At 45.6% G+C, this 27,689-nt stretch overlaps 1 protein-coding gene across 1 annotated transcript in view; it reads right to left on the reverse strand.

The window, feature by feature from the left end:
- LOC124043287 (CUB and sushi domain-containing protein 3-like) overlaps nt 1-27,689 on the reverse strand; it is a 720,075-nt gene that overhangs the window by 38,852 nt on the left and 653,534 nt on the right. Inside the window, exons 57-60 of the mRNA XM_046361728.1 lie at nt 18,287-18,469; nt 15,874-16,050; nt 11,312-11,491; nt 7,657-7,830 (exon numbers count right to left, since the gene is read on the reverse strand). Of these exons, the coding sequence (XP_046217684.1) occupies nt 7,657-7,830; nt 11,312-11,491; nt 15,874-16,050; nt 18,287-18,469 (714 nt within the window). The remainder of the gene's footprint in view (nt 1-7,656; nt 7,831-11,311; nt 11,492-15,873; nt 16,051-18,286; nt 18,470-27,689) is intronic.

Below are 27,689 nucleotides of genomic sequence, written 5' to 3' on the forward strand. Positions count from 1 at the left end.
GAAAAAAACAGTGGCATGGAAGTTAATTCCCCTGCATTATTTATAATTCCCTCTAACAACGGGACTGAAGCCTTGTCTCAGCAAGACTGAAACTTTTTTAAACAAAGGCTTTTCACAAATCCGCGATTGTAAACGCAGCAGACATTGTAACTTTTGAGCAGAGTTCCAAGGAGATGGCACTGGTTTGAGAAAATCTGCCAAAAATATATAACCACCTAATGTAGAGTGACTTGTTCTCCCTTCAGTTCTGTGTACGTGTGTGTGTGCATGTGTATGTGTGATTGTCTGTGTGTGGTTGTGTGTGTGTGTATGAGCGCGCGTTAGTGTGTGTATGGACGTTTTGGATTGTGTATGAGGGTGATTGCTATATGTGTGTGTGCGTGTGTGTCTTGCTCGTAAGTTTTGGGATGATTCAGCAGCTGTCCACTTGTCTGTCATTGGGCATAGCTGCTCATCATGGTGGAATCCCTCCACTTCTTGCCTCCCATCACCTGCCCTTTAAAAGGAGGCCTCTTGTCTTTTCAATTCAATACCATGTTATCTGCAGTACATCACAGTTCCCCTTCATTTTGGGTCAAATCAAAGTGATGGAGAATCGAGGGGCATTAATGCCCAAACGATTGAGGTGACTGATGTCCCGACAACAGGGGAAGTTCGTCAGACCAGACCAAAGACCTTATGAATGGCCGCTTCCACCTCTAACTCAGCTGTCAGTCAACCAACCAATGACACCAAGAACATTGGGATATGTTTTTGTTCCTCTACAGTGGAGAGCAAGATGACAGTGGAGCATTCATTCTGAAGCCATTTGTTTCAAATGCAGTGCCGGATACTTTAGTGTGCATTGCTGACTTAACAGGGTAACAAATTAAATCAAACTTTATTTGTCACATGTGCCAAATACAACAGGTACAGTGAAATGCTTATTTACAAGCCCTTAACCAACAGTGCAGTTCAAGAAGAGTTAAGATAATATTTAACAAGTAAGCTAAAATAAAAAGTCATAATAAAAAGTAACATTAGAAGAATAACGACCTACAGGGGGCCGAGTCAGAGTGCGAGTCAGTGTGCGGGGGTACAGGTTAGTTGAGGTAATTTGTACATGTAGGTGGTGGTGAAGTGACTATGCATAGATAATAAACAACGAGTAGCGGCAGTATCTGGTGGCGATTATATGAATTGTTCAGCAGTCTTATGGCTCGGAAGCTGTTGAGGAGCCTTTTGGTCCTAGACTTGGCGCTCCAGTACTGCTTGCCGTGCGGTAGAAGTGAAAACAGTCTATAACTTGGGTGACTGGAGTCTCTGACAATTTTATGTGCTTTCCCCTGACACCACCTATTGTACAGGTCCTGGATGGCAGGAAACTTGGCCCCAGTGATGCACTGGGCCGTTCGCAAAACCCTCTGTGCACCTTACGGTCAGATGCCCAGCAGTTGCCATACCAGGCGGTGATGCAACTGCCAGGATGCTCTCGATGGTGCAGCTGTAGAACCTTTTGAGGATCTGGGGACCCATGCCAAATCTTTTCAGTCTCCTGAGGGGGAAAAGGTTTTGTCGTGCCCTCTTCACGACTGTCTTGGTATTTTTGGACCATGATAGTTCGTTGGTGATGTGGACACCAAGGAACTTGAAACTCTCGACCTGCTCCACTACAGCCCCATCGATGTTAATGGGGGCCTGTTCGGCCCGCCTTTTCCTGTAGTCCACGATCAGCTCCTTTGTCTTGCTCACATTAAGGGAGAGGTTGTTGTCCTGGCACCACACTGCCAGTTCTCTGACCTCCTCCCTATAGGCCGTCTCATCGTTGTCGGTGATCAGGCCTACCACTGTTGTGTCATCAGCAAACTTAATGATGGTGTTGGAGACGTGTTTGGCCACACAGTCATAGGTGAACAGGTGACCTGAGGGGCCCCGGTGTTAAGGATCAGCGTGGCAGTGTGGCAGTGCGGGGGCACCGGTGTCATGTAATTAAGGTAATTATGTACATGCAGGAAGGGTTATTAAAGTGGCTATGCATAGATAATTATAGAGAGTAGCAGCAGCGTGGAGGGGGGTGCAAATAGTCCGGGTAGCCATTTGATTAGATGTTCAGGAGTCTTACGGCTTGGGGATAGAAGCTGTTCAGAAGCCTCTTGGACCTAGACTTGGCACTCCAGTACCGCTTGCCGTGTGGTAGCAGAGAGAACAGTCTATGACTAGGGTGGCTGAAGTCTTTGACAATTTTTAGGGCCTTCGTGTGACACCGCCGGGAATAGAGGTCCTGGATGGCAGGCAGCTTGGCCCCAGTGACGTGCTGGGCCGTACGCACTACCCTCTGTAGGGTCGGAGGCCGAGCAGTTGCCATACCAGGCAGTGATGCAACCCATCAGGATGCTCTTGATGGTGCAGCTGTAAAAACTTTTGAGGATCTGAGAACTCATGACACATCTTTTCAGTCTCCTGGGGGGAAAAGGTTTTCTTGTGCCCTCTTCACGACTGTCTTGGTGAGCTTGGATCATGTTAGTTTTTTGGTGAGATGGACGCCAAGGAACTGGAAGCTGTCAACCTTCTCCACTACAGCCCTGTCGATGAGAATGGGGGCATGCTCGATCCTCCTTTTCCTGTAGTCCACAATCATCTCCTTAGTCTTGATCATGTTGAGGGAGAGGTTGTTGTCCTTGCACCACACAGTCCGGTCTCTGACCTCCTCCCTATAGGCTGTCTCATCGTTGTCGGTGATCAGGCCTACCACTGTTGTCTCATCAGCAAACGTAATGATGGTGTTGGAGTTGTGATGAGTATGTGATGAGCTTTGAGGGCACTATGGTGTTGAATGGTGTTGAATGCTGAGCTGTAGTTAATGAATAACATTCTCACATAGGTGTTTATTTTGTCCAGGTGGGAAAGGACAGTGTGAAGTGTAATAGAGATTGCATCATCTGTGGATCTATAAGTTGCAGTTGTGGTTGAGGGCGGTGCAGTTGCCGTACCATGCTGTGATACAGCCCGACAGGATGCTCTCGATTGTGCATCTATAAAAGTTTAGAAGGGTTTTAACTGACAACACAAATTTCTTCAGCTTCCTGAGGTTGAAGAGGCACTGTTGTGCCTTCTTCACCACACTGTCTGTGTGGGTGGACCATTTCAGTTTGTCTGTGATATGTACGCCGAGGAACTTAAAAAAACCTTCTCCACTGCTGTCCCTTTGATGTGAATAAGGGGGTGCTCCCTCTGCTGTTTCCTGAAGTCCATTATCATCTCCTTTGTTTTGTTGACGTTAAGTGAGAGGTTGTTTTCCTGACACCACACTCCGAGTGCCCTCACTTCCTCCCTGTAGGCTGTCTCGTTGTTGTTGGTAATCAAGCCCACTACCATTGTGTCGTCTGCAAACTTCATGATTGAGTTGGAGGCGTGCATGGCCACGCAGTCGTGGGTGAACAGGGAGTACAGGGGTCTGAGCACGCACACCCTTGTGGGGCCCCAGTGTTGAGGGTCAGCGAAGTGGAGATGTTGATTCCTACGTTCACCACCTGGGAGCAGCACATCAGAAAGTCCAGGACCCAATTGCACAGGGTGGGGTTGAGACCCAGATGATGAGCTTGGAGGGTACTATGGTGTTGAATGCTGAGCTGTAGTCAATGAACAACATTCTTACATAGGTATTCCTCTTGTCCAGATGGGTTAGGGCAGTGTGCAGTGTGATGGCGATTGCATCATCTGTGGACCTGTTGGTGCGGTATGCAAACTGAAGTGGGTCAAGGGTGGCCGGTAAGTTGGAGGTGATAAAATCCTTGACCATTCTCGCAAAGCACTTCATGATGACAGAAGTGAGTGCTACGTGGCGATAGTCATTTGGTTCAGTTACCTTTGCCTTCTTGGGTATAGGAACAATGTTGGCCATCTTGAAGCATGTGGGGACAGCAGACTGGGATAACGATTGATTGAATGTGTCCGTATACACACCAGCCAGCTGGTCTGCACATGCTCTGAGGACGCGGCTAGGGATGCCGTCTTAGCCAGCAGCCTTGCGAGGGTTTAAATGTCTTACTCATGTTGGCCATGGAGAAGGAAAGGGGCGCAGTCCTTGTTAGCAGGAAATAACGCGTTAACAACAGGAAAATAACACAGTAACAACAGGGAAATAACACAGTAACAACAGGGAAATAACACAGTAACAACAGGGAAATAACACAGTAACAACAGGAAAATAATACAGTAACAACAGGGAAATAACACAGTAACAACAGGGAAATAACACAGTAACAACAGGGAAATAACACAGTAACAACAGGGAAATAACACAGTAACAACAGGGAAATAACACGGTAACACAAGGGAAATAACACAGTAACAACAGGGAAATAACACAGTAACAACAGGGAAATAACACAGTAACAACAGGGAAATAACATGAAACAAGAGGGCAATAACACAGTAACAACAGGAAAATAACACAGTAACAACAGGAAAATAATACAGTAACAACAGGGAAATAACACAGTAACAACAGGGAAATAACATGAAACAAGAGGGAAATAACACAGTAACAACAGGAAAATAATACAGTAACAACAGGGAAATAACACAGTAACAACAGGGAAATAACATGAAACAAGAGGGAAATAACACAGTAACAACAGGAAAATAATACAGTAACAACAAGAGGGAAATAACACAGTAACAACAGGAAAATAATACAGTAACAACAAGGAAATAACAGGGAAATAACATGGTAACAACAGAGAAATAACACAGTAACAACAGGGAAATAACAGGGAAATAACACAGTAACAACAGGGAAATAACACAGTAACAACAGGGAAATAACATGAAGCAACAGGGAAATAACATGGTAACAACAGGAAAATAATACAGTAACAACAAGGAAATAACACAGTAACAACAGGGAAATAACATGAAGCAACAGGGAAATAACATGGTAACAACAGAGAAATAACACAGTAACAACAGGGAAATAACAGGGAAATAACACAGTAACAACAGGGAAATAACACAGTAACAACAGGGAAATAACATGAAACAAGAGGGCAATAACACAGTAACAACAGGAAAATAATACAGTAACAACAGGGAAATAACACAGTAACAACAGGGAAATAACATGAAACAAGAGGGCAATAACACAGTAACAACAGGGAAATAACATGAAACAAGAGGGAAATAACACAGTAACAACAGGGAAATAACATGAAGCAACAGGGAAATAACATGGTAACAACAGAGAAATAACACAGTAACAACAGGGAAATAACAGGGAAATAACACAGTAACAACAGGGAAATAACACAGTAACAACAGGGAAATAACATGAAACAAGAGGGCAATAACACAGTAACAACAGGAAAATAATACAGTAACAACAGGGAAATAACACAGTAACAACAGGGAAATAACATGAAACAAGAGGGCAATAACACAGTAACAACAGGAAAATAATACAGTAACAACAGGGAAATAACACAGTAACAACAGGGAAATAACATGAAACAAGAGGGAAATAACACAGTAACAACAGGAAAATAATACAGTAACAACAAGGAAATAACACAGTAACAACAGGGAAATAACATGAAGCAACAGGGAAATAACATGGTAACAACAGAGAAATAACACAGTAACAACAGGGAAATAACAGGGAAATAACACAGTAACAACAGGGAAATAACACAGTAACAACAGGGAAATAACATGAAGCAACAGGGAAATAACATGGTAACAACAGGAAAATAATACAGTAACAACAAGGAAATAACACAGTAACAACAGGGAAATAACATGAAGCAACAGGGAAATAACATGGTAACAACAGAGAAATAACACAGTAACAACAGGGAAATAACAGGGAAATAACACAGTAACAACAGGGAAATAACACAGTAACAACAGGGAAATAACATGACGCAACAGGGAAATAACATGGTAACACCAGGGAAATAACACGGTAACAACAGGGAAATAACACAGTAACACCAGGGAAATAACACGGTAACAACAGGGAAATAACACAGTAACACCAGGGAAATAACACAGTAACACCAGGGAAATAACACGGTAACACCAGAGAAATAACACGGTAACACCAGAGAAATAACACGGTAACACCAGAGAAATAACACGGTAACACCAGGGAAAAAACACGGTAACACCAGGGAAATAACACGGTAACACCAGGGAAATAACACGGTAACACCAGAGAAATAACATGGTAACACCAGAGAAATAACACGGTAACACCAGGGAAATAACACGGTAACACCAGGGAAATAACACGGTAACAACAGGGAAATAACACAGTAACACCAGAGAAATAACACGGTAACACCAGAGAAATAACACGGTAACACCAGGGAAAAAACACGGTAACAACAGGGAAATAACACGGTAACACCAGGGAAATAACACGGTAACAACAGGGAAATAACACGGTAACACCAGAGAAATAACACGGTAACACCAGAGAAATAACACGGTAACACCAGGGAAAAAACACGGTAACACCAGGGAAATAACACGGTAACACCAGGGAAATAACACGGTAACACCAGATAAATAACATGGTAACACCAGAGAAATAACACGGTAACACCAGGGAAATAACACGGTAACACCAGGGAAATAACACGGTAACAACAGGGAAATAACACAGTAACACCAGGGAAATAACACGGTAACACCAGAGAAATAACACGGTAACACCAGAGAAATAACACAGTAACACCAGGGAAATAACACAGTAACACCAGAGAAATAACACGGTAACACCAGAGAAATAACATTGTAACGACAGCAAATTAACAGGAAACAAAAAGGTAACAACACGGTAATAAACTGTTCATAGTTTGTATGAATCTGCTGAGAAAAGGTGACATAGCATTGAATACTTTCTACATAACTTGTGCTTATTACCTGCTATTTATAGTTCTTAATAAAGTACAAAGTACCCTTTGTTCTAACCTTTTCTAATAAAGTTTAGGCTATTGGTTTTAAAACCAAATCACCACTAAAAGTCACTAACTATCTATGGAGTCATAGAACTATAGATACTGTGGACATATTTGCCAAACTGAAACAAGGAAACAAGTACATGAAGAATGGGACAAAATGTCAATTTCACAGGTACACTGAGTGTTAGTACTACTGCAGAGAGTGTGAAGTTGCATCGATGTGCGAGAGAGTGGAAAACACCACGAGAGGGAGAGGGAGGAGAGAGAGAGAGCAAGAGAGAGCAAGAGAGCAAAAGAGAGAGAGAAAGAGAGAGAAAGAGAGAAAGAGAGAAAAAGAGAGCGAGAGAGCGAGAGAGAGCGAGAGATAGCAAGACAGAGCGAGAGAGACAGCAAGAGAGAGAGAGCGAGAGAGAGAGAGAAAGAGAGAGCAAGAGAGCAAAAGAGAGAGAGCAAGAGAGAGAGCAAGAGAGAGCAAGAGAGCAAAAGAGAGAGAGCAAGAGAGAGCAAGAGAGCAAAAGAGAGAGAGAAAGAGAGAGAAAGAGAGAAAGAGAGAGAAAAAGAGAGCGAGAGAGCGAGAGAGAGCGAGAGATAGCAAGACAGAGCGAGAGAGACAGCAAGAGAGAGAGAGCGAGAGAGAGAAAGAGAGAGCGAGAGAGGAGCACAAAATAACAGAAAACAAAAGAACAGGAGAGGAGAGGTGCGTGCTACTCACGTAGGCACTGAGGCACCATTCCGTTCCAGGTGCCGTTGCCCACGCAGGTGAGGATGGCAGGGAAGGACAGCTCATACCCGGGGGAGCAGCTGTAGCTCACGCTAGTGCCCCACTCAAAGTCTGTGCCCTCCAGGACCCCATTGGAGATGGCAGAGGGTGCCGCGCAGGTCACCGCTATGGGGGGAGAGGAGAGGGAGAGAGGGGTGAGAAAGAGGAAAGAGGGTGGGTATAGTTGGATAGAGGACAGGGATAGGGAGGATGAGAGAGAGGGGAGGGAGGACAGAAAGGCAAAGGGGAGAGGGAGTTTACTCTCTGTGTAATACTGTAGTTAATGCTGAATTACTCTCTTACTTAACCCTCATTATCCCTGTAAGGAATCTCATGAATCAATTAGGGATGAATTATACTTTACCATTCCATTCATGGCATTAAAGCAAACAGTGAACACACAGGAAACCTTTGGAAAAGGGCCACAGCCAGGCTAACAACTAAAACAACACATTCTCAACAACAAAATCTTAGGAAATTAGGTCTAAGGAGTATTTGTGGCTGTGCGAAGCACGACCATGTAGTATAGCTATATAATGTCACCCTTAGTGGACATTTACTGCCAGCTGTCTAACTGAATCAGAACTAATGCTTTTCTCTCAGACCACAAGCCTCTGGGTGTCATGACGACTGCATCCCCGATAGCTACGGAGTGCACTATTTAGGGAATAGAGTTCCATTTGGGGTGCAGCCAATGACTGTCTAAACAAACATGAAAGTGTTGTGGGGGGGGGCGACGTCAGGGAGGTAGAGAAAGTCAAAGGGACTGTTTGTTTGTCTGAGATCTGCCTGGGAGTCTCGCTGCGCCCCAGCCTACGCCACGCTTGAGTGGGTGAGAGGGATAGGCTGGATGACTCATGTTGCACTCTGTAGAGTGAGTCTCTCTCTCTCTCTCCCATGTCTGTTATTCACACTGACTTCTGCCAACCACTATGTGGAGACAGGTATACTCCTCTCACTGAATTAGAGTAACAGCAGATAAGGCTTTCCAGAACACTGTGGGCAGAAATATATTTTCCAGAAGACTGTACAATAAACACACTCCTCTCACCGAATAGCAGTAAGATAGGCTTTCCAAAATAGTGCACCATGGATACTGCTCTCACTGGATAACAGGAATAGCACTGTAGGTAGGCGTTTGAGCAGGAATAGCACGAGTGGGATATGCAGAGTTCAGAGAGGGGTAATCCAAGAGAATTAGGATTCTATTTTGATGGGGTAAATCTCAGTGTTTGTAGATTACTGGCTCGGCTTGGTGGGTGTTGGGCAGGGGTGTCAATTCTTATGCGGGAGGGGGGGGGGATATCTTGAAGGAACCTCATGTGGGAGCTGGCATATAGTTACAAGACAAATTGGTGGTAGGTTTAAAGCAACGTTGTCAAATTGCCGGGGGAGACTTTGGTTGTGTCCAAAATGGTCCGCTATTCCCTATATAGTGCACTACTTTTCACCAGAGCCCATTGGTACCCTATTCCCTATATAGTGCACTACTTTTCACCAGAGCCCATTGGTACCCTATTCCCTGTCACGCCTTGGTCATTGTATTTTGTGTTTTCGTTATATATTTGGTCAGGCCAGGGTGTGACATGGGGTTTTGTTGCTGTATTTCGTATTGGGGTTTTTGTATTATTGGGATTGTGAATGATTAGGGGTGTGTCTAGTTAGGCTTGGCTGCCTGAGGCGATTCTCAATCAGAGTCAGGTGATTATTGTTGTCTTGGATTGGGAACCGTATTTAGGCAGCCTGAGTTTCGCTTTGTATTTCGTGGGTGATTGTACCTGTCTCTGTGTTGTAGTCACTAGATAGGCTGTAATTAGTTTCACGTTCCGTTCTGTTGTTTTTGTAGTTAGTATCAGTTATTTCATGTACCGCGTTTTCTTTCATTAAAGTCATGAGTAACCAACACGCTGCATTTCGGTCCGAATCACTTTCTTCAACAGACGAACGCCGTTACAATTCCCTATATAGTGCACTACTTTTCACCAGAACCCTTTGACTGAGAGGGTAGTGATTCCCTCCCAATTAATCAGCTCACTATAAAAACAAACACATTTGTCAAGTCCATTGGCTGTGCTTATTGTCATCTATGTGCTCTGGTAATAAAAGCCATAAACGTGTAATAAGTTCCCAAATGTTCTATTAATATTCTGAATTAGTATTGGACATGCTTGGTGGCTCGTCCATTGAGAGTAGACCAGCTTGCCTTGTACTAAGCTAATGAATAGTATGTTTATGCAGTGGTTTCCCAGCTGCTTTGACAGCTCCTGCATTTCACAATATTCTCAAATACTTTTACAGTACATGTAAACACACACACAAGCACACCACGCATGCACACACACACACACACAAGCACACACAACACGCATGCACACACACCACGCATGCACACACACACCATGCACACACCACGCATGCACACACACACACACACACACACACACACACACACACACACACACACACACACACACACACACACACACACACACACACACACACACACACACACACACACACACACACACACACACACACACACACACACACACACACACACACACACACACACACACACACACACACACACACACACATCTTTCTGTTAAAAGCCAATGTCAGACTTTCACCCAGCCATTTCCATTTTCATTTTGCTTCCCGACACTTTAACATCCATATTCATAGATCCAACTGTGCATCATAAGAATGCACTGCACCAAGATATCACTCTGCAGCTGTTACATATGTATGTACAACACACTCTCTCACAGAGCCAAGAGATTCAACTCTAACCTGTTCAAATGGATGGCCATATCTGTGTTAATTGTAATTTGTCCAAGATAATGGTAATACAAAGCAGCATTTTATGCAAGTTGAGAAAGCTTTTTTTTATGAAGAAGAGAAACCTTTTCTGCCTGGCATATAGTGTCAACAACAACAAGACAGGATATTACAATAACAAACCAAAGCACAATGCTATCCTGTATTTAAACTCTTCCTCTGTGACTGCTAGTAGGACACAAAGACATCTAGGCTGCTGTTGCTCAGGCAACCAGTGTGGGAAGGGAACCAGCAGGTGTTTATGTTACTGTGATTTTTAATTTTTTAATTTTAAATTTTACCTTTATTTTACTAGGAAAGTCAGTTAAGAACAAATTCTTATTTTCAATGATGGCCTAGGAACAGTGGGTTAACTGCCTGTTCAGGGGCAGAACGACACATTTTGTACCTTGTCAACTCAGGGATTTGAACTTGCAACATTTTGGTTACTAGTCCAATGCTCTAACCACTAGGCTACCCTACCGCCCCATAAGCTATACCAATCTGTATTGAAACTCTGGGACAATGCCAACCTTGATTATTTCCTCCCTGAGACTGGGAGTCATTGAACTATATTCTAAGGTGTAGATACACATATTCCAACACTCAAATTGAAGTATCAAAATAAACAAACCGAAGGCTCATAGGGTTCTAGCTAAAAGTAGTACCCTCTAAAGGGCCCTGTCTTTGAAGGATGTCATGATGCCAGAATGTTATTAAGATATGTTCCACAGAGCATTATGGGTAATGAAGTACATCATGCTACACATGTGTTGCTGGGCCTCACCTTTGCAGGATGCCATGATGCCACTCCAGGTACCGTTGGAGGTGCAGGTGCGCACGGGTGAGCTGTCAGCCTCCATAGTGTATCCTGGCGCACACAGGAAGCTGATGTTCTGACCAATAGCAAAGTCCTCTCCATACCTCATCCCATTGGCTGGAACCCCAGGGTCACCACAATTTATCACTGGGATGGAAAGAAAGAAATAAAGAAAGAAAGAAAGAAAGAAAGAAAGAAAGAAAAAAGGAAAGAAAGAAAGAAAAAGGTGAAAGAAACTAATGAGTGACACAGAGTACTTGGTTGCAGCAAACAAGTACATAACAAAGAAGATACATACCCAGTAAGACACTTTACTCTGTAACAAACCATTATGTTTTTTGGCTCTTTTGTGCTATAGATGGTGATATCTATGACGGCGGTCGAAGTGCGATTTAGGCCCCATTGTTGGTCCGTTGTGAGATATGAATCGGGCTGTGACAACAATCGTCGGGAAACCTAATCCACAAATCATCTGAAACGACCCATTTATGCAGCCAGCAACAGATATCTCCACTGAGGAGATACCACCTCGCCTCTTTAATTCACAATGATAGATCTCACTATCACAGGAGAAAATCAATAGCTGTAAGCAGGGGAAGCTGTGTTCTCATACAGGGGTCTCCTGGGTTTAACTTCCATAATCAATTCTGTCGATCTTTTACAACTATCACTCCCTTCTGTTCTGTGGATGAACAAACAGGGGCGGTATAGGGAGGAAAGCGGAGAGCAGAAAATAGAACGCTGCCTGTTTCCAGAGTCTACCTGGGAATTCAGGTGAAAAGGTCAAATAAACACATTAGTACTTCTGTACTCCCATGTGGCTCACAACAAACCCCAAAAGTACTTTCCATATTTATTTTTTCATTTTGGAAAAAAAACACCCCCCCCTATTGATTTATGTATCAATTCCGGAATCACAGTTTTCCATACATTTTGTGTCTTTTGTGGAAAAACGTGTGAATGATGCTTCAGAATCAATCATCGGAGGCGTTAGCTTGTAAAACTGTCTTGGTGGCGTGAACAATGACTCGACCAAAATGCTAATACGACTCCACCGCCGGATAGCAACCATGCATCACCCTTCTCAGCCTGCTCAATAAACACATGTAAAGACGCATCAATCATTCCTACTTTAACATGCCACAGGCAAGGGATGCTTCCCCAAATAGCACCCTGTTCCCTATATAGCGCAATACTTTTGATCAAAACACTATGACTATAGGGAATAGGTTGCCATTTTGGGACGTAAACCAAGGTCTTTATGGAAAGAGAGTGAAGTAAAGATAAAAACAGGCTTGGGAAAAGAAATATGGGCACTAAATGGCATACGATCAAAGGTAATGAACCTGGCCTGGAGGAACCAGTATGGTCTGTATGTCTAGTGGGGATATGGAGACAGACAGGCAGTAGTTCATAGATCTAGTCATCCATTTCTGAATGAACTGAATCTGAACCTCTCTACCAGGAGTGGTAGAGAGGAATAATCTACCTGAAGTGGAGTAAGTCTCTCTCACTCTCCTCTTTTTCTCCCTCTTCCTCTCTCTCTCTTTCTCCCTCTCTATCTCTCTGTTTTTCTCCATCTCTCTCCCCCTCTGTCTATCTCTCTCTGTCTCGCCCCTGGGCCTGGATTTAAATCACATTGACTCCCTGGTGTTGTCTACTCGACTGAGGAGGATCTGAAGAAGTGGGAAGAGCTGAGGAGGGTATGGTAATGTACACCAGGTAACAGAGGCACAGAGGGATTGATTTCCTTATCTTGCTGGAGCAGGGGCACAGAGCTCTTCTGACCTTTCCTCTCTCTCAACCCGCAAGTCACTGTGTGTGTGACTCCTCCTCGTTCTGTCTCAATCCCTAACCCGCAGGCTACCTTAAAGAGCTTCCTCACTTTGACCAGCCCACCCTTCCTAGATGAGAGGAGCAGCATGTTGAAATGTCATGAGGAGAGGATGCAAGATTTTGTTTGCATTCCAAATGACACCCTTTCCCCTATATAGTGTACTACATTTGACCAGAGGTGTAGTGCACTACTTTGGTGAAAAGTGGCGCACTATATAGGGAATAGGGTGCAATTTGGGATGCAACTCTGTCTTAAGCCTGAGTCCATTAATTTACCCCATGCTCTATCTATGATAGGACCTGATCAAAATAGGTAATCTACGAGAAAAATAAATGAAAATGAAAGATCACAATGGAACATAGAAATACATCTGTGTACATTTAGCTGAGTCATATCTACTGTCTATATGTATTGCAATCTCCCCCAAATGATTGTGGCGTTATCAGTAGGATTTTTCACACAGCCCTGCTAATAAGCATACAAAAAAAGTCCAGTGCCCTTAGTCCTAAAACATCTCAGGCATTTCAGACCATAATGAATAAGATGACATGGACTGGTGCAGGATCAAGTCCCAGATCTGTTGCCGTTGGGGGCAGTGAGGTGGGTTTACGAGGACTTATTGGTGCAGCTGGGGGCAGTGAGGTGGGTTTACGAGGACTTATTGGTGCAGCTGGGGGCAGTGAGGTGGGTTTATGAGGACTTATTGGTGCAGCTGGGGGCAGTGAGGTGGGTTTATGAGGACTTATTGGTGCAGCTGGGGGCAGTGAGGTGGGTTTATGAGGACTTATTGGTGCAGCTGGGGGCAGTGAGGTGGGTTTATGAGGACTTATTGGTGCAGCTGGGGGCAGTGAGGTGGGTTTACGAGGACTTATTGGTGCAGCTGGGTGCAGTGAGGTGGGTTTACGAGGACTTATTGGTGCAGCTGGGGGCAGTGAGGTGGGTTTATGAGGACTTATTGGTGCAGTTGGGGGCAGTGAGGTGGGTTTATGAGGACTTATTGGTGCAGCTGGGGGCAGTGAGGTGGGTTTACGAGGACTTATTGGTGCAGTTGGGGGCAGTGAGGTGGGTTTATGAGGACTTATTGGTGCAGTTGGGGGCAGTGAGGTGGGTTTATGAGGACTTATTGGTGCAGCTGGGGGCAGTGAGGTGGGTTTACGAGGACTTATTGGTGCAGCTGGCGGCAGTAAGGTGGAATTATGAGGACTTATTGGTGCAGCTGGGGGCAGTGAGGTGGGGGCATGCAGCTGTATGAGGACTTATTGGTGCAGTTGGGGGCAGTGAGGTGGGTTTATGAGGACTTATTGGTGCAGCTGGGGGCAGTGAGGTGGGTTTATGAGCTGACTTATTGGTGCAGCTGGGGGCAGTGAGGTGGGTTTATGAGGACTTATTGGTGCAGCTGGGGGCAGTGAGGTGGGTTTATGAGGACTTATTGGTGCAGCTGGGGGCAGTGAGGTGGGTTTATGAGGACTTATTGGTGCAGCTGGGGGCAGTGAGGTGGGTTTACGAGGACTTATTGGTGCAGCTGGGGGCAGTGAGGTGGGTTTACGAGGACTTATTGGTGCAGCTGGGGGCAGTGAGGTGGGTTTACGAGGACTTATTGGTGCAGCTGGGGGCAGTGAGGTGGGTTTATGAGGACTTATTGGTGCAGCTGGGGGCAGTGAGGTGGGTTTATGAGGACTTATTGGTCCAGCTGGGGGCAGTGAGGTGGGTTTATGAGGACTTATTGGTGCAGCTGGGGGCAGTGAGGTGGGTTTATGAGGACTTATTGGTGCAGCTGGGGGCAGTGAGGTGGGTTTATGAGGACTTATTGGTGCAGCTGGGGGCAGTGAGGTGGGTTTATGAGGACTTATTGGTGCAGCTGGGGGCAGTGAGGTGGGTTTATGAGGACTTATTGGTGCAGCTGGGGGGGGCAGTGAGGTGGGTTTACTTATTGGTTTATGAGGACTTAGGACTTTATTGGTGCAGCTGGGGGCAGTGAGGTGGGTTTACAGCTGGGGGCAGTGAGGACTTATTGGTGCAGCTGGGGGCAGTGAGGTGGGTTTACGGGGGGGCACTTATTGGTGCAGCTGGGGGCAGTGAGGTGGGTTTACGAGGACTTATTGGTTGGTGCAGCTGGGGGCAGTGAGGTGGGTTTACGAGGACTTATTGGTGCAGCTGGGGGCAGTGAGGTGGGTTTATGAGGACTTATTGGTGCAGCTGGGGGCAGTGAGGTGGGTTTATGAGGACTTATTTGTGCAGCTGGGGGCAGTGAGGTGGGTTTATGAGGACTTATTGGTGCAGCTGGGGGCAGTGAGGTGGGTTTATGAGGACTTATTGGTGCAGCTGGGGGCAGTGAGGTGGGTTTATGAGGACTTATTGGTGCAGTTGGGGGCAGTGAGGTGGGTTTATGAGGACTTATTGGTGCAGCTGGGGGCAGTGAGGTGGGTTTACGAGGACTTATTGGTGCAGTTGGGGGCAGTGAGGTGGGTTTATGAAGACTTATTGGTGCAGCTGGGGGCAGTGAGGTGGGTTTATGAGGACTTACTGGTGCAGTTGGGGGCAGTGAGGTGGGTTTACGAGGACTTATTGGTGCAGCTGGGGGCAGTGAGGTGGGTTTATGAGGACTTATTGGTGCAGCTGGGGGCAGTGAGGTGGGTTTATGAGGACTTATTGGTGCAGCTGGGGGCAGTGAGGTGGGTTTATGAGGACTTACTGGTGCAGTTGGGGGCAGTGCCAGACCAAGTGGCATTGGCCAGACACTGGCGGGTGGTGGAGCCGGTCAGCAGGTAGCCGTCCATACAGGAGTAGGTGACCGAGTGAGAGTAGGTCGTGCCGTCCAGCCTGTACACACGGCCATTACTGGGGCTCCCTGGGTTCCCACACTGCCCCGCTGGAGAGAGAGATGCAGATAGAGTTTGATTGAATGATTGGGTTTATTTGATAATAAAAAATACATATGAAGTTGTTACATCACATTATGCACTGTACATATATTACAATATATACTGTATATTGGTTAGATTTGAGCATCTACAGTATGGAATCATCTCTGATAAAGACTGCAAAATGTTTTTTAATGCACTTTAACTAAAGATTAAATTCATATGGACTGATACTGTGTGTCAATGCTAAGTACAGTATTTGTCCCTACCATGAAATAATCACTGCCCCTTTCCCTACTCCGGCATTCAAACCCCATAGCATCCACTCGGTCTAACTAAATAACAGTCATTTTCCTGGAAATATGTACTTGAAAGCTGTTTACAAAAGAGTTGAGAGAAACGACTAGCATCTAGGTAAGAGTGGAATGGTAGGGCAGCCATTGTTGGAGGGATCCTCGTGGATATGACTTATGCAATGTCCAGAGTGGGATTTCAAGAGCTATGGAAGGAGGCTTAGGGAAATCAACAAGCAATTTACCATGATTGTGTCCCTGAAACATTTGACAATGTTTCCATATGTGAGGTACTTAGTGAGAGTATAAAATAAATCCACATGGCCACTGTCAAAGAAACGTCATTAAGTCATGAGTTAGGGGTTGTGCACTATTATTGAGGGAATAAGGGTGGCATTGAGGGTGGGTTGGGCTGAGTGAAATGTGAAACATCAGTCTTTCACAGAGGAAGGGATGTAAAACAGACTCCATGATGGACTTCAAATGGAATAAGTATAGATACAAGCTGAGAAGGGCTGGGAGAGAAAAATGAGAGAGAGAGAGAGCAAGAGAGAGGCAGAGAAAGAGATAGAAATAGAGAGAGAATGAGAGAAAGGGCAGAGAGAGAGAGAGAGAGAGAGAGAGAGAGAGAGAGAGAGAGAGAGAGAGAGAGAGAGAGAGAGAGAGAGAGAGAGAGAGAGAGAGAGAGAGAGAGAGAACGAGAACGAGAGAGAGAGGGAGAGAAAGAGATAGATAGAACAGGAAAGCTAGATTCAGATAGAGAAAGAGAAAAGGGAGCGAGAGAGAGAGAGAGAGAGGTACCCAGTCAGCCTTGTGGAGGACCTGGCTGGCAGGGCCTTCAGGGGCTGAGAAGTTAACAATCTGTAAATCTATTTAACTGCAGAGCTGTAGTGGCTCAGAGGGAACATGGAGGACAAGCCGTCGTTTCGAGATGACACTAACGCTATCCTGTCATGTTGGAGAGGAGATGAATATGGTGGTTCAGAGGAGCCTGAGGAGGAAGGTGTGTTCTCCTCTGCAGACAGAGAGAGAGAGACACACACAAAGCATTTGGGGTTGTGTCTGGCTGTCACCTGGGCAATTGTCCCTGGGTGTCTGACACCTGGGCCATTTGTCTCTGGGTGCCTGACTGCCACATTTCTCAGTCGTTCGGTAAGTAGAGACACATTTGAGTACACCTCTTCAATTAAATCTTAGTCCAAGCTCCCTGTTGCCAATTCCCACCTTTCAGAAATGATTCCTGCGCAACGGAGGGGATTGTTTCTAAAGCAGTGTTTTCACACAGTGGGAGGTCGGAGGGAGCAGAGGAAGAGAGAACGGGAAGAGAAAACCACACCATTAGTACTGGCTTGGTGCTGGGAAGCAGGGTGTTGTAAAGCGGTGTGGAGGGCTGTCCCAAATGGAACCCTTATTACCTAAATAGTGCACTTCTTTTGACTGGATTCCTGTGGGTTGTGCACCACATAAGGAGTAGGGTGCTATTTGGGATGCAGATGAGGTTTGGGGAGCAGAGCAGAGTGGACAGTTGACTAGCTACATGCTTCTCTCAGCAAACAAGGAGGGAGGTAATGTTCCTGTGTACTCCTGGTGTGATGGCTTGTCCCGTCTCATCTTATTCAGGGTGTAATGTGATGGTAGCTATAGGAGCTCCTGCAGCGAGAGGTGGCTCCAGCAGGCTATAGTGCTGTTGTGGTGTTGAGATGTCGTGGGACACAGACTGCTACACTGCCACATTCAATTAGCTCTAGGCTGGAGGTGCACAGCCGGAGGTGGCTGGAGGTGGAAGAGGCTGGGGAGGGGGTGATAAAGCACAGCAGAGCATAGTGTGTTGCTGGGTTTTCTAGCTCTCAGAGATACGTTGGCTGGAAATTGAATGGTACAGCCACATGTTGGACTCAAAGGACCATAGAGGTTGGGGGGATGGAAAGTGTGTGTGTGTGTGTTGTCTCACGTTTGCAGAAGGGCTGTGTTCCAGACCAGGTGCCGTTGGGAAAGCACATCCTCTCAGCAGAACCAATCAGCTCATAACCCTCAGAGCATCTGAATTGGACTTTAGTGCGGATCCTGAAGTCACTCTCCTCCCTGCTGCCCTGTGATGGGGTGCCTGGGTCCCCACATGTCCCCTGGGAGTCACCTGCAGAGGCGCACACACACACACACACACACACACACACACACACACACACACACACACACACACACACACACACACACACACACACACACACACACACACACACACACACACACACACACACACACACACACACACACACACACACACACACACACACACACACACACACACACCAGCCCGCAGGCACACAGGGAAAAGCAAAAACATAGAAAGAGTTATAAACTTCTGGTGTCTCGTTCACAATCACATGTTCCAAAGGCCATGGAAACAAATCACAACGCTTTTTTTATTCAAACCAGCGAAGGCACCCGACTCCACTCTGTCCCTCCTTAGCTATATTTATTCTGGGTGTACACTCACAGAAAACCTCCAATAGACACTGATTCACCTCTCACACCGATTCCCCTCTCACATGATTCCATTCACACTGATTCCCCTCTCACATGATTCCTCTCACACCAATTCCCCTCTCACACCGATTCCCCTCTCACACCGATTCCCCACTCACACTGATTCCCCTCTCACACCGATTCCCCACTCACACCAATTCCCCACTCACACCAATTCCCCTCTCACACCGATTCCCTTCTCAAGGGAAATTAATATTCCTGACTGATTCAGGAAGCTGCCATACATCCCCTCCCCCTCTGTCGACACACAGTGAATTCAGAAAGTATCCAGACCGCTTGACTTTTTCCACTTTTTCCTCAAGGATATTCATGCGTTGTCTTGGCTGTGTGCTTAGGGTCGTTCGTGAACCTTAACCCCAGTCTGAGGTCCCGAGCGCTCTGGAACAGGTTTTCATCAAGGATCTCGCTGTACTTTGCTCCATGCATCTTTCCATTGATCCTGACTAGTCTCCCAGTCCATGATGCTGAAAAACATGCTGCCACCACCATGCTTCACTGTAGGGATGGTTTCCTCCAGACGTGACACTTGGCATTCAGGCCAAAGTGTTCAATTTTGGTGTCATCAGAGAATCTTGTTTCTCATGTTCTGAGAGTCCTTTAGGTGCCTTTTGGCAAATTCCAAGCAGGCTGTCATGTGCCTTTTACTGAGGAGTGACTTCCGGCTGGCCCTACTACCAAGAAGGCCTGATTGATGGAGTGCTGCAGAGATGGTTATCCTTCTGGAAGGTTCTCCCATCTCCACAGAGGAACTTTGGAGCTTTGTCAGAGTGACCATTGGGTTCTTGGTCACCTCCCTGACCAAGGCCCTTCTCCCCCGATTGGTCAGTTTGGCTGGCCAGCTCTAGGAAAAGTCTTGGTGGTTCCAAACTTCTTGCTTTTAAGAATGATGGAGACCACTGTGTTCTTGGGGACCTTCAATGCTGCAGAAATGTTTTGGTACCATTCCCCAGATCTGTGCCTCGACACAATGCTGTTTCGGAGTACTACGGACAATTCCTTCAACCTCATGGCTTGGTTTTTGCTCTGACATGCACTATCAACTGTGGGACCTTATATAGACAGGCGTGTGCCTTTCCAAATCATGTCCAATCAATTGATTTTACCACAGGTGGACTCCAATCAAGTTGTAGAAACATCTCAAGGATGATCAATGGAAACATGATGCATCTGAGCTCCATTTCGAGTCTCATAGCAAAGGGCCTGAATACTTAGGTAAATAAGGTATTTCTGTTTTTAATAAATTAGCAAAAATTGCTATAAACCCGTTTTCCCTTTGTCATTATGGAGTATTGTGTGTAGACTGATGAGAATTTTTATTTATTTAATACATTTTAGAATAAGGCTGTAATGTAACAACATTTGGAAAAAGTGAAGGGGTCTGAATACTTTCCAAATGCACCGCAGCTCCTAGTCTGGTAGCCAGTGCACTACTTTTGACCAGGGCTCATAGGGTTCCGGTCAAATTTAGTGCACTACATAGGGAATAGGGTGCCATTTGAGATAGACCATGGTAGCCTTGCTCCTCCATTGAACTAGTCACACATCCATCATAGATACAGACACAGACAAACACAGAAGTCAACACTGCTGATGTGGAAATGACCATCTGAAAGTAATGAAGGCCATACAACCAGGATTTAGGAGATAGGGGACTGTGTGTGTTTGTGTATGTGCTAGTTTGTGTGTGGGTGTTTGTGTTTGTGTGTTCGTGTGTGTGAGTATGGCCAAGACAGTAATCAGAGCTGTTAGAGGAGACTGGGAGACAATAGAGGACTGTCCACTTCAAACACTCACTCAGACGTAATGGTATCTCTGTCAAATGGCTCAAGTACAGATACATCTGTCTCTGATGCAACACAATATATTGGAAAGTCAAGGGTTGAGAGAATTTAGACAAAGTGTAATTGGTATCCATATGAGATTAACAACACATTTTTCTAAAAAAATTAAGCACAAGTGAGAAAAATATTTTTTTAAAGAATATATCCATCCATAAATATATTTATGATATCTATTTCTGTCTTGTCCAGACAAATACCCAACATTTTCACCCTGTGTGCATAACTAAAGCATTCCAGTGTGGACCTCATTGTTCCTTCCATAAATAAGTCACAACTTATTAACAATGTTAGCTACTTTAGTACACTTGACCCATCCCCTTGGTCAAACCTAATGTAGCAGCAGACTGACTGTGATCCCAGGTTTCAGTGCAGCTCTCTCACACACACACACACACACACACACACACACACACACACACACACACACACACACACACACACACACACACACACACACACACACACACACACACACACACACACACACACACACACACACACACACACACACACACACACACACACACACACACACACACACACACACACACACACACACACACAGCTAGGTACTGTAGGCAGTAGGCAGTATTCAGACAGGCAGGCGGTAGTGTCCCAGCCCAGGGGACAGACCAAAGTGTCGGCTATTAAGGAGCTGCAGGCCTGTTTGCTTTACATACTAATACGCCAGCAGGCCACTTTTACAGCTTAGCCAAAATCCTTCCCACCGATGCTCCCTTATCCCTCCACCACCCAGTTCTCAGGAGGGAACTACTTTACCGCTCCGAACCGTGGAGGGTTATATTATATAGACCTACCTAGCGTTATACAGTATACCCCCTTGCAGTGAACACGTATGACCGTGCAAGCTGAAGTCATATGAGTAAGCTGCAGTTGAAAGGGCATTCTTCTGTTGTAGCTCCACACATACTTAGCGTATATATCCCTGCACTAGTCCCTATAGACATGTACAGTATGACTGTGAAAGCTGAAGTCATGTGGGTATAAGCTGCACTTGAAAGGGCCTTGTGCATCTTGGTCATAGATGTTAATCTGGGGGTACTATGGAGTAACAGAGATGTGCAAGCCTTTAAAACACACACACACACACACACACACACACACACACACACACACACACACACACACACACACACACACACACACACACACACACACACACACACACACACACACACACACACACACACACACACACACACACACACACACACACACACACACACACACACACACACACACACACACACACTACTGTAGCAGGACATTAGGGGGGGCACAAATAGTGTACACTTTATAAGGGGATATATGTAGCTTTACAGGCACTATATATGTCCTAAGGTACAGTCTGCTGGAGACACATGCTACTGATACATCATTTTACTGCCCTTATTTCAGTGTGACTGAATACAGCCCTCAGGACAGATATGATAGGATATGACACTGTGTAGTGGCTTCAAGGGAAGGTGTGTGAGAGTCTTGATGGGTGTGTTTGTGTGGGCTTGTGTTTGCCAAGTTTTTGTGTGGAGAAATGTGTATTTGTATGTGTGGACTTGTCTACTTGAATGTCACTTTTACTTTCTGTTTGAGTGAGAACCCGTGTGTGTGTGTGTGTGTGTGTGTGTGTGTGGGGGGGGGTTACCCCTACAGAACAGTATGTGTATGTAGCTGCTGGGCGTATGTGTATGTAGCTGCTGGGCGTATGCATGTGTGCCATGCTCCATTTCCTCTGTTATCCCCCTGGCAGCGAAGCGACTCTGGCTGGCTGGCCGAGGTGGGAGTGGGGGACAGGTTCAGGTTCCCAGGAGTGTGCTCCATCAGGGGGAATGTGCTGACCAAGCAAGGCTAGGCTGAGGCTCCAAGGACAAGGGGAGGGTATTGCTGTATTAGCTGTTCCAGCGGGACTGTGGTACTCATCTACAAAGGCAGCGCTGAGACCCACCTAACCACCAGACACAGAGATAGAGATGGACGGGTTAGGGAGAGGGAGCGATGGACAGGAGAGGGAGAGGAGGGAGAGGGGGAGAGAGAGAGAGGGTAGGAAGAAGAAGAGGGAGCGAGAGAGATGGAGAAAGTAGAAATGGAGAGAGAGAGAGATAGAGATGGAGAGAGGGAGAAGGAGAGGGCTGACTGTGACACACAGTGATACACAGCATCAGCTCTAGACAGCGAGCAGAGACAAACACAACACAGACCCTCCCCGTCCCCCCTACCCCACGTGTCTCACACAGAGTATAGGCATGGACACACTGGGGAGAAAAAAGGGAATATACAGTATATGCCATTTAGCAGACACTTTTATCCAAAATGCCTAATTTTGTTTCGTATGGGTGGTCCCAGGAATTGAACAGAGAACCCTGGTGTTGTATGTGCCTTGCTCTACCAACTGAGCCTTACAAAAACTGGGTAGAGGGAGGTGAAACAGGGAATAGGTGAGGTAAAAGTAATCTCACTGGTGTTATGTCACAAAAGAGTCTGTGACTCACAGAACTTCCTGAGTTATCTCTAATCTCAAACAGGGCACTTCTTCTGTAGTCTCTTCATAAGAAGCTAGCTCTATGCCACCAGGACAGACAAAGGGGGAATTAAATACTCTCTGGAATGCATTGGTCTCTCAAAATAACTATGTTCTTTATTATAAAAGAAAGCTTGGTCAGCCAACAGGGGAAAAGACAGAGTCTCCCTTTCACATGATAGCATACAGTGCCTTCGGAAAATATTCAGACCCCTTGACTTTTTCCACATTTTGTTCCGTTACAACCTTATTCTAAAATGGATAAAATGGTTTTCTACACACAATACCCCATAATCAGTGCTTAATTTGAGCCGGATCGTGCAGGAACAGGATCCGGAACCTCTCAAATTTGAACTAGTTTGTTCCGGCACCTATTTGCCTGGATCCGGTTCCCCTCATGGCATCATTTATTCATTGTTTCACTGTTCGCACTGTAGACATTCTAATAAAAGTGATCAGCATTAAATCAAGTTGCCTCCTCGTTATTTCTCCCATCCCCCAGAAAGACCATCATGTAAAAGCACAGTGAAAATTCTGTATAATCATCCTATCCTGCCACATTGATTCCAGACCTGCTCTCTTATTTGTACATAGAGGTTATGGGGAGGGCCGGTGGGGTAAGTAACTGATCTTGACACAGGTCTTGGTAGTGGTGTTCAGCTAAAGAAGAGGTCCCTACGTAATCACATCACGTAGCCTAGGCTAGTTGTCTCCCTACTGAATTTGAATCGTGGGAAAGACAAATAAAAAATGGATAAGCAAAGGCAATCGAGTTTTCAAGTCCAAAAATCCAGAGAGAGATGGTAAATAGAACCCAGAACGAGCCGGAGAACTGTCAGTGCCGGAGGAGAGGAGTGAGGGGCAAACTGATCCTGATGACGATGCTAATCCTGCCAGTTCACCACCAGCACCTCCACTAGCTAGTAGGCCTGCTAGTGAGTCAGACTCAGAGGGAGACAGGGAACTGGGCGGGGGGGGGGGGGGGGGGGGAGATGCTCGGAGAAGGTTGTACAACATGCAAAAAGGAAGGGAGCGTGGGTCTAGAAACGACTGGAGGGATTCAACTAGCAAAAGACTGGGTGGGATGTACAGTAAACTATTCCCATGCCTCAGACTTCAGACAAAACAACAGAGCACTCAACAAAGGTTTTTGAACATTCCCAAAACATGGCACATTTGGTGGCAGCAAGCCTTGTAGACAAGGCTAAAAAATACACACAGGTTATAGTTCACAATCAAAATGAAAAAAAAATAGACACAACAGCCAGAGTCTTCAGAACAGCCTTAGAAGTGGACTAAATTGTAGTTCCAAACTTCTCCCATTTAAGAATAATTGAGGCTATTGTGTTCTTAGGGACCTTCAATGCTGCAGAAATGTTTTGGTACCGATCCCCAGATCTGTGCCTCGACACACTCCTTGTCTCGGAGCTCTACGGACAATTCCTTCAACATCATGGTATGGTTTTTGCTCTGGTTGCACAGACCCGGTTATAGTCACAGCCATGTATATACCCCCTCAAGATGATACGACCCTTGACGACCCTCAAAGAACCTCACTGGACATTATGCAAACTGGAAACCACATGAGGCCGTATTTATTGTGGCCGAGAATTTTAAGTTCTAGCAACATATTGACTGTCGTACTCATGCTGCTAAAACACTCGACCAATGCTACTCCAATGCCTACAAGGCCCTCCCCTGTCCTCCCTTCGGCAAATCCGATCATGACTCCATTTTTCTCCTCCCTTCCTATAGGCAGGAACTCAAACAGGAAGTACCCGTGCTGAGGACTATTCAGGACAGTCTCAATAAAGCCTCAAAATACCCCAAAAAATATATTTAAAAAATGTATGCAAGTGGTTACAATGATTTATTAATAGAATTTTGTCAAAATAATGTAAATCCAACTTAAAGCTGCGATATGTAACTTTTTGGGCGACCCGACCAAATTCACATAGCGTGTTATAGATCTGCCATTCTCATTGAAAGCAAGTCTAAGAAGCAGTAGATCTGTTCTATGTGCACTATTTCTATGCTTCCCGGTCTTAAGTTTTGTTTTTTCGTTTTTTTACATCGGCTTCAAACAGCTGATAAAACAATATTTTTGGTTATGGAAAATATATTTCACAGGGGACTTATTACGTAGTGGGCGGTTGTGCGCTGTGACTTATTTCCTCCACTGGGGGTAGTGCAATGTGACTTATTTCCTCCACTGGGGGTAGTGCACTGTGACTTATTTCCTCCACTGGGGGTATTTCACTGTGACTTATTTCCCCCACTGGGGGGTAGTGCAATGTGACTTATTTCCTCCACTGGGGGTAGTGCAGTGTGACTTATTTCCTCTACTGGGGGTAGTGCACTGTGACTTATTTCTTCCACTGGGGGGTAGTGCACTGTGACTTATTTCCTCCACTGGGGGGTAGTGCACTGTGACTTATTTCCTCCACTGGGGGTAGTGCAGTGTGACTTATTTCCTCTACTGGGGGTAGTGCACTGTGACTTATTTCTTCCACTGGGGGGTAGTGCACTGTGACTTATTTCCTCCACTGGGGGGTAGTGCACTGTGACTTATTTCCTCCACTGGGGGGTAGTGCACTGTGACTTATTTCCTCCACTGGGGGTAGTGCAATGTGACTTATTTCCTCCACTGGGGGTAGTGCAGTGTGACTTATTTCCTCTACTGGGGGTAGTGCACTGTGACTTATTTCTTCCACTGGGGGGTAGTGCACTGTGACTTATTTCCTCCACTGGGGGGTAGTGCACTGTGACTTATTTCCTCCACTGGGGGGGTAGTGCACTGACTTATTTCCTCCACTGGGGGTTATTTCACTGTGACTTATTTCCTCCACTGGGGGGTAGTGCACTGTGACTTATTTCTTCTTATGGTCCTTCTGTAGCTCAGTTGGTAGAGCATGGCGCTTGTAACGCCAGGGTAGTGGGTTCGATCCCCGGTACCACCCATACGTAGAATGTATGCACACATGACTGTAAGTCGCTTTGGATAAAAGCGTCTGCTAAATGGCATATTTTTTTATTTTTTTTCTTCCACTGGGGGTAGTGCACAGTGACTTATTACCTCCACTGGGGGGTAGTGCACTTTACCCGGGCCCATCTATGGAGGGGGGCAGTCACATCGGTTTCTCAGGCCACTTGGGCACTAGAAGCACACACGCATCCTCATTTGATCTAAAGCTTTTCCCTAAAGAATGCTTCTGTTTTTACTTTTTATTTAAACTTTTTTATATTTTTAAGTAAGGCTTCTTTTGCCGGGGCTTAAGATCCTGCTTCTCACTGGACGGCAAAGCAAACTATAGGTCTCTGATTCAGAGAAATCATAATGCTTCAGTAATGAGAACAATGGAAGGAGAGAGAGAGACAAACAGGGAGAAGAGACAGGGAGGTGATGGAGGAGAAAGAGAGGGAGATAAAGAGGGAGAGAGAACAATATTCCCATTTGCAACTCACGGCTTTGCATTTCTCTGTCCCTGGCTGTGTCTTTTTCTGGGTCAGAGCTCTCAGAAGTGAACAGGCACCATACACTGTCCAGGGGGAAGGGGAGGAGCTGGTGTCTGCATTTTTATTTTATGGGTCATGGACACTTAATTAAGGTTTAATGGATGAACAGAGACCTAGAGCAGGTGAGGCTGTGTCTGTGTGTGAAGAGATTGTCTGTGTGTGTGTGTGTGTGTGTGTGTGTGTGTGTGTGTGTGTGTGTGTGTGTGTGTGTGTGTGTGTGTGTGTGTGTGTGTGTGTGTGTGTGTGTGTGTGTGTGTGTGTGTGTGTGTGTGTGTGTGTGTGTGTGTGTGTGTGTGTGTGTGTGTGTGCATGAAGGTGCTCTCTGTGCATCACTAGGTCTGCAGGACCTAGGAATCAGAGAGAGACTGGCAGTTGAGAGATAGAGACAGGACTGGAGAGGAGGAGAGGAGCCACATGGGAGTAGAGGGGGCGGAGGAGAGGAGAGCACTGGAAATAGGGCAGGACTGATTAGCCTAAAGAAGAGAGGAGCTTGGAGGGAAAACACAAAGTGTTTCAGACCACCCCTCCACACCCCAAGTGATTAGCAAGCACCATCTGTGTTGAAAACGACTTGTGCCCAAAACAGAGAAACCCCCAAACACAGACAGACACGTCATTTTAGCCTAATTTAGAAGACTGAACACATGCAAAACTTAAGTCATCATCATACTGCAAATAAAACAGCTAATTGTAGGTAAGTATACTCATAACATCATGACATATAAATGCTGATACTTCATAAGGGGCTTTATAGATTCATGTATTTATGTTTATTTTATAGTCAGTTTCCCCAAAGAGACACTCACACAAAGTAAATGAAGCATTAAGATAAATAGTCAACTTAATCTCAACAGAATTGTTTTCTAGCATGGATACTAAAATGATTAACCATGTTTAGTAGTTAGTTCACACAA

The sequence above is a fragment of the Oncorhynchus gorbuscha genome, linkage group LG09 (assembly GCF_021184085.1).
Source record: "Oncorhynchus gorbuscha isolate QuinsamMale2020 ecotype Even-year linkage group LG09, OgorEven_v1.0, whole genome shotgun sequence".
NCBI classification, from domain to species: Eukaryota; Metazoa; Chordata; class Actinopteri; order Salmoniformes; family Salmonidae; genus Oncorhynchus; species Oncorhynchus gorbuscha.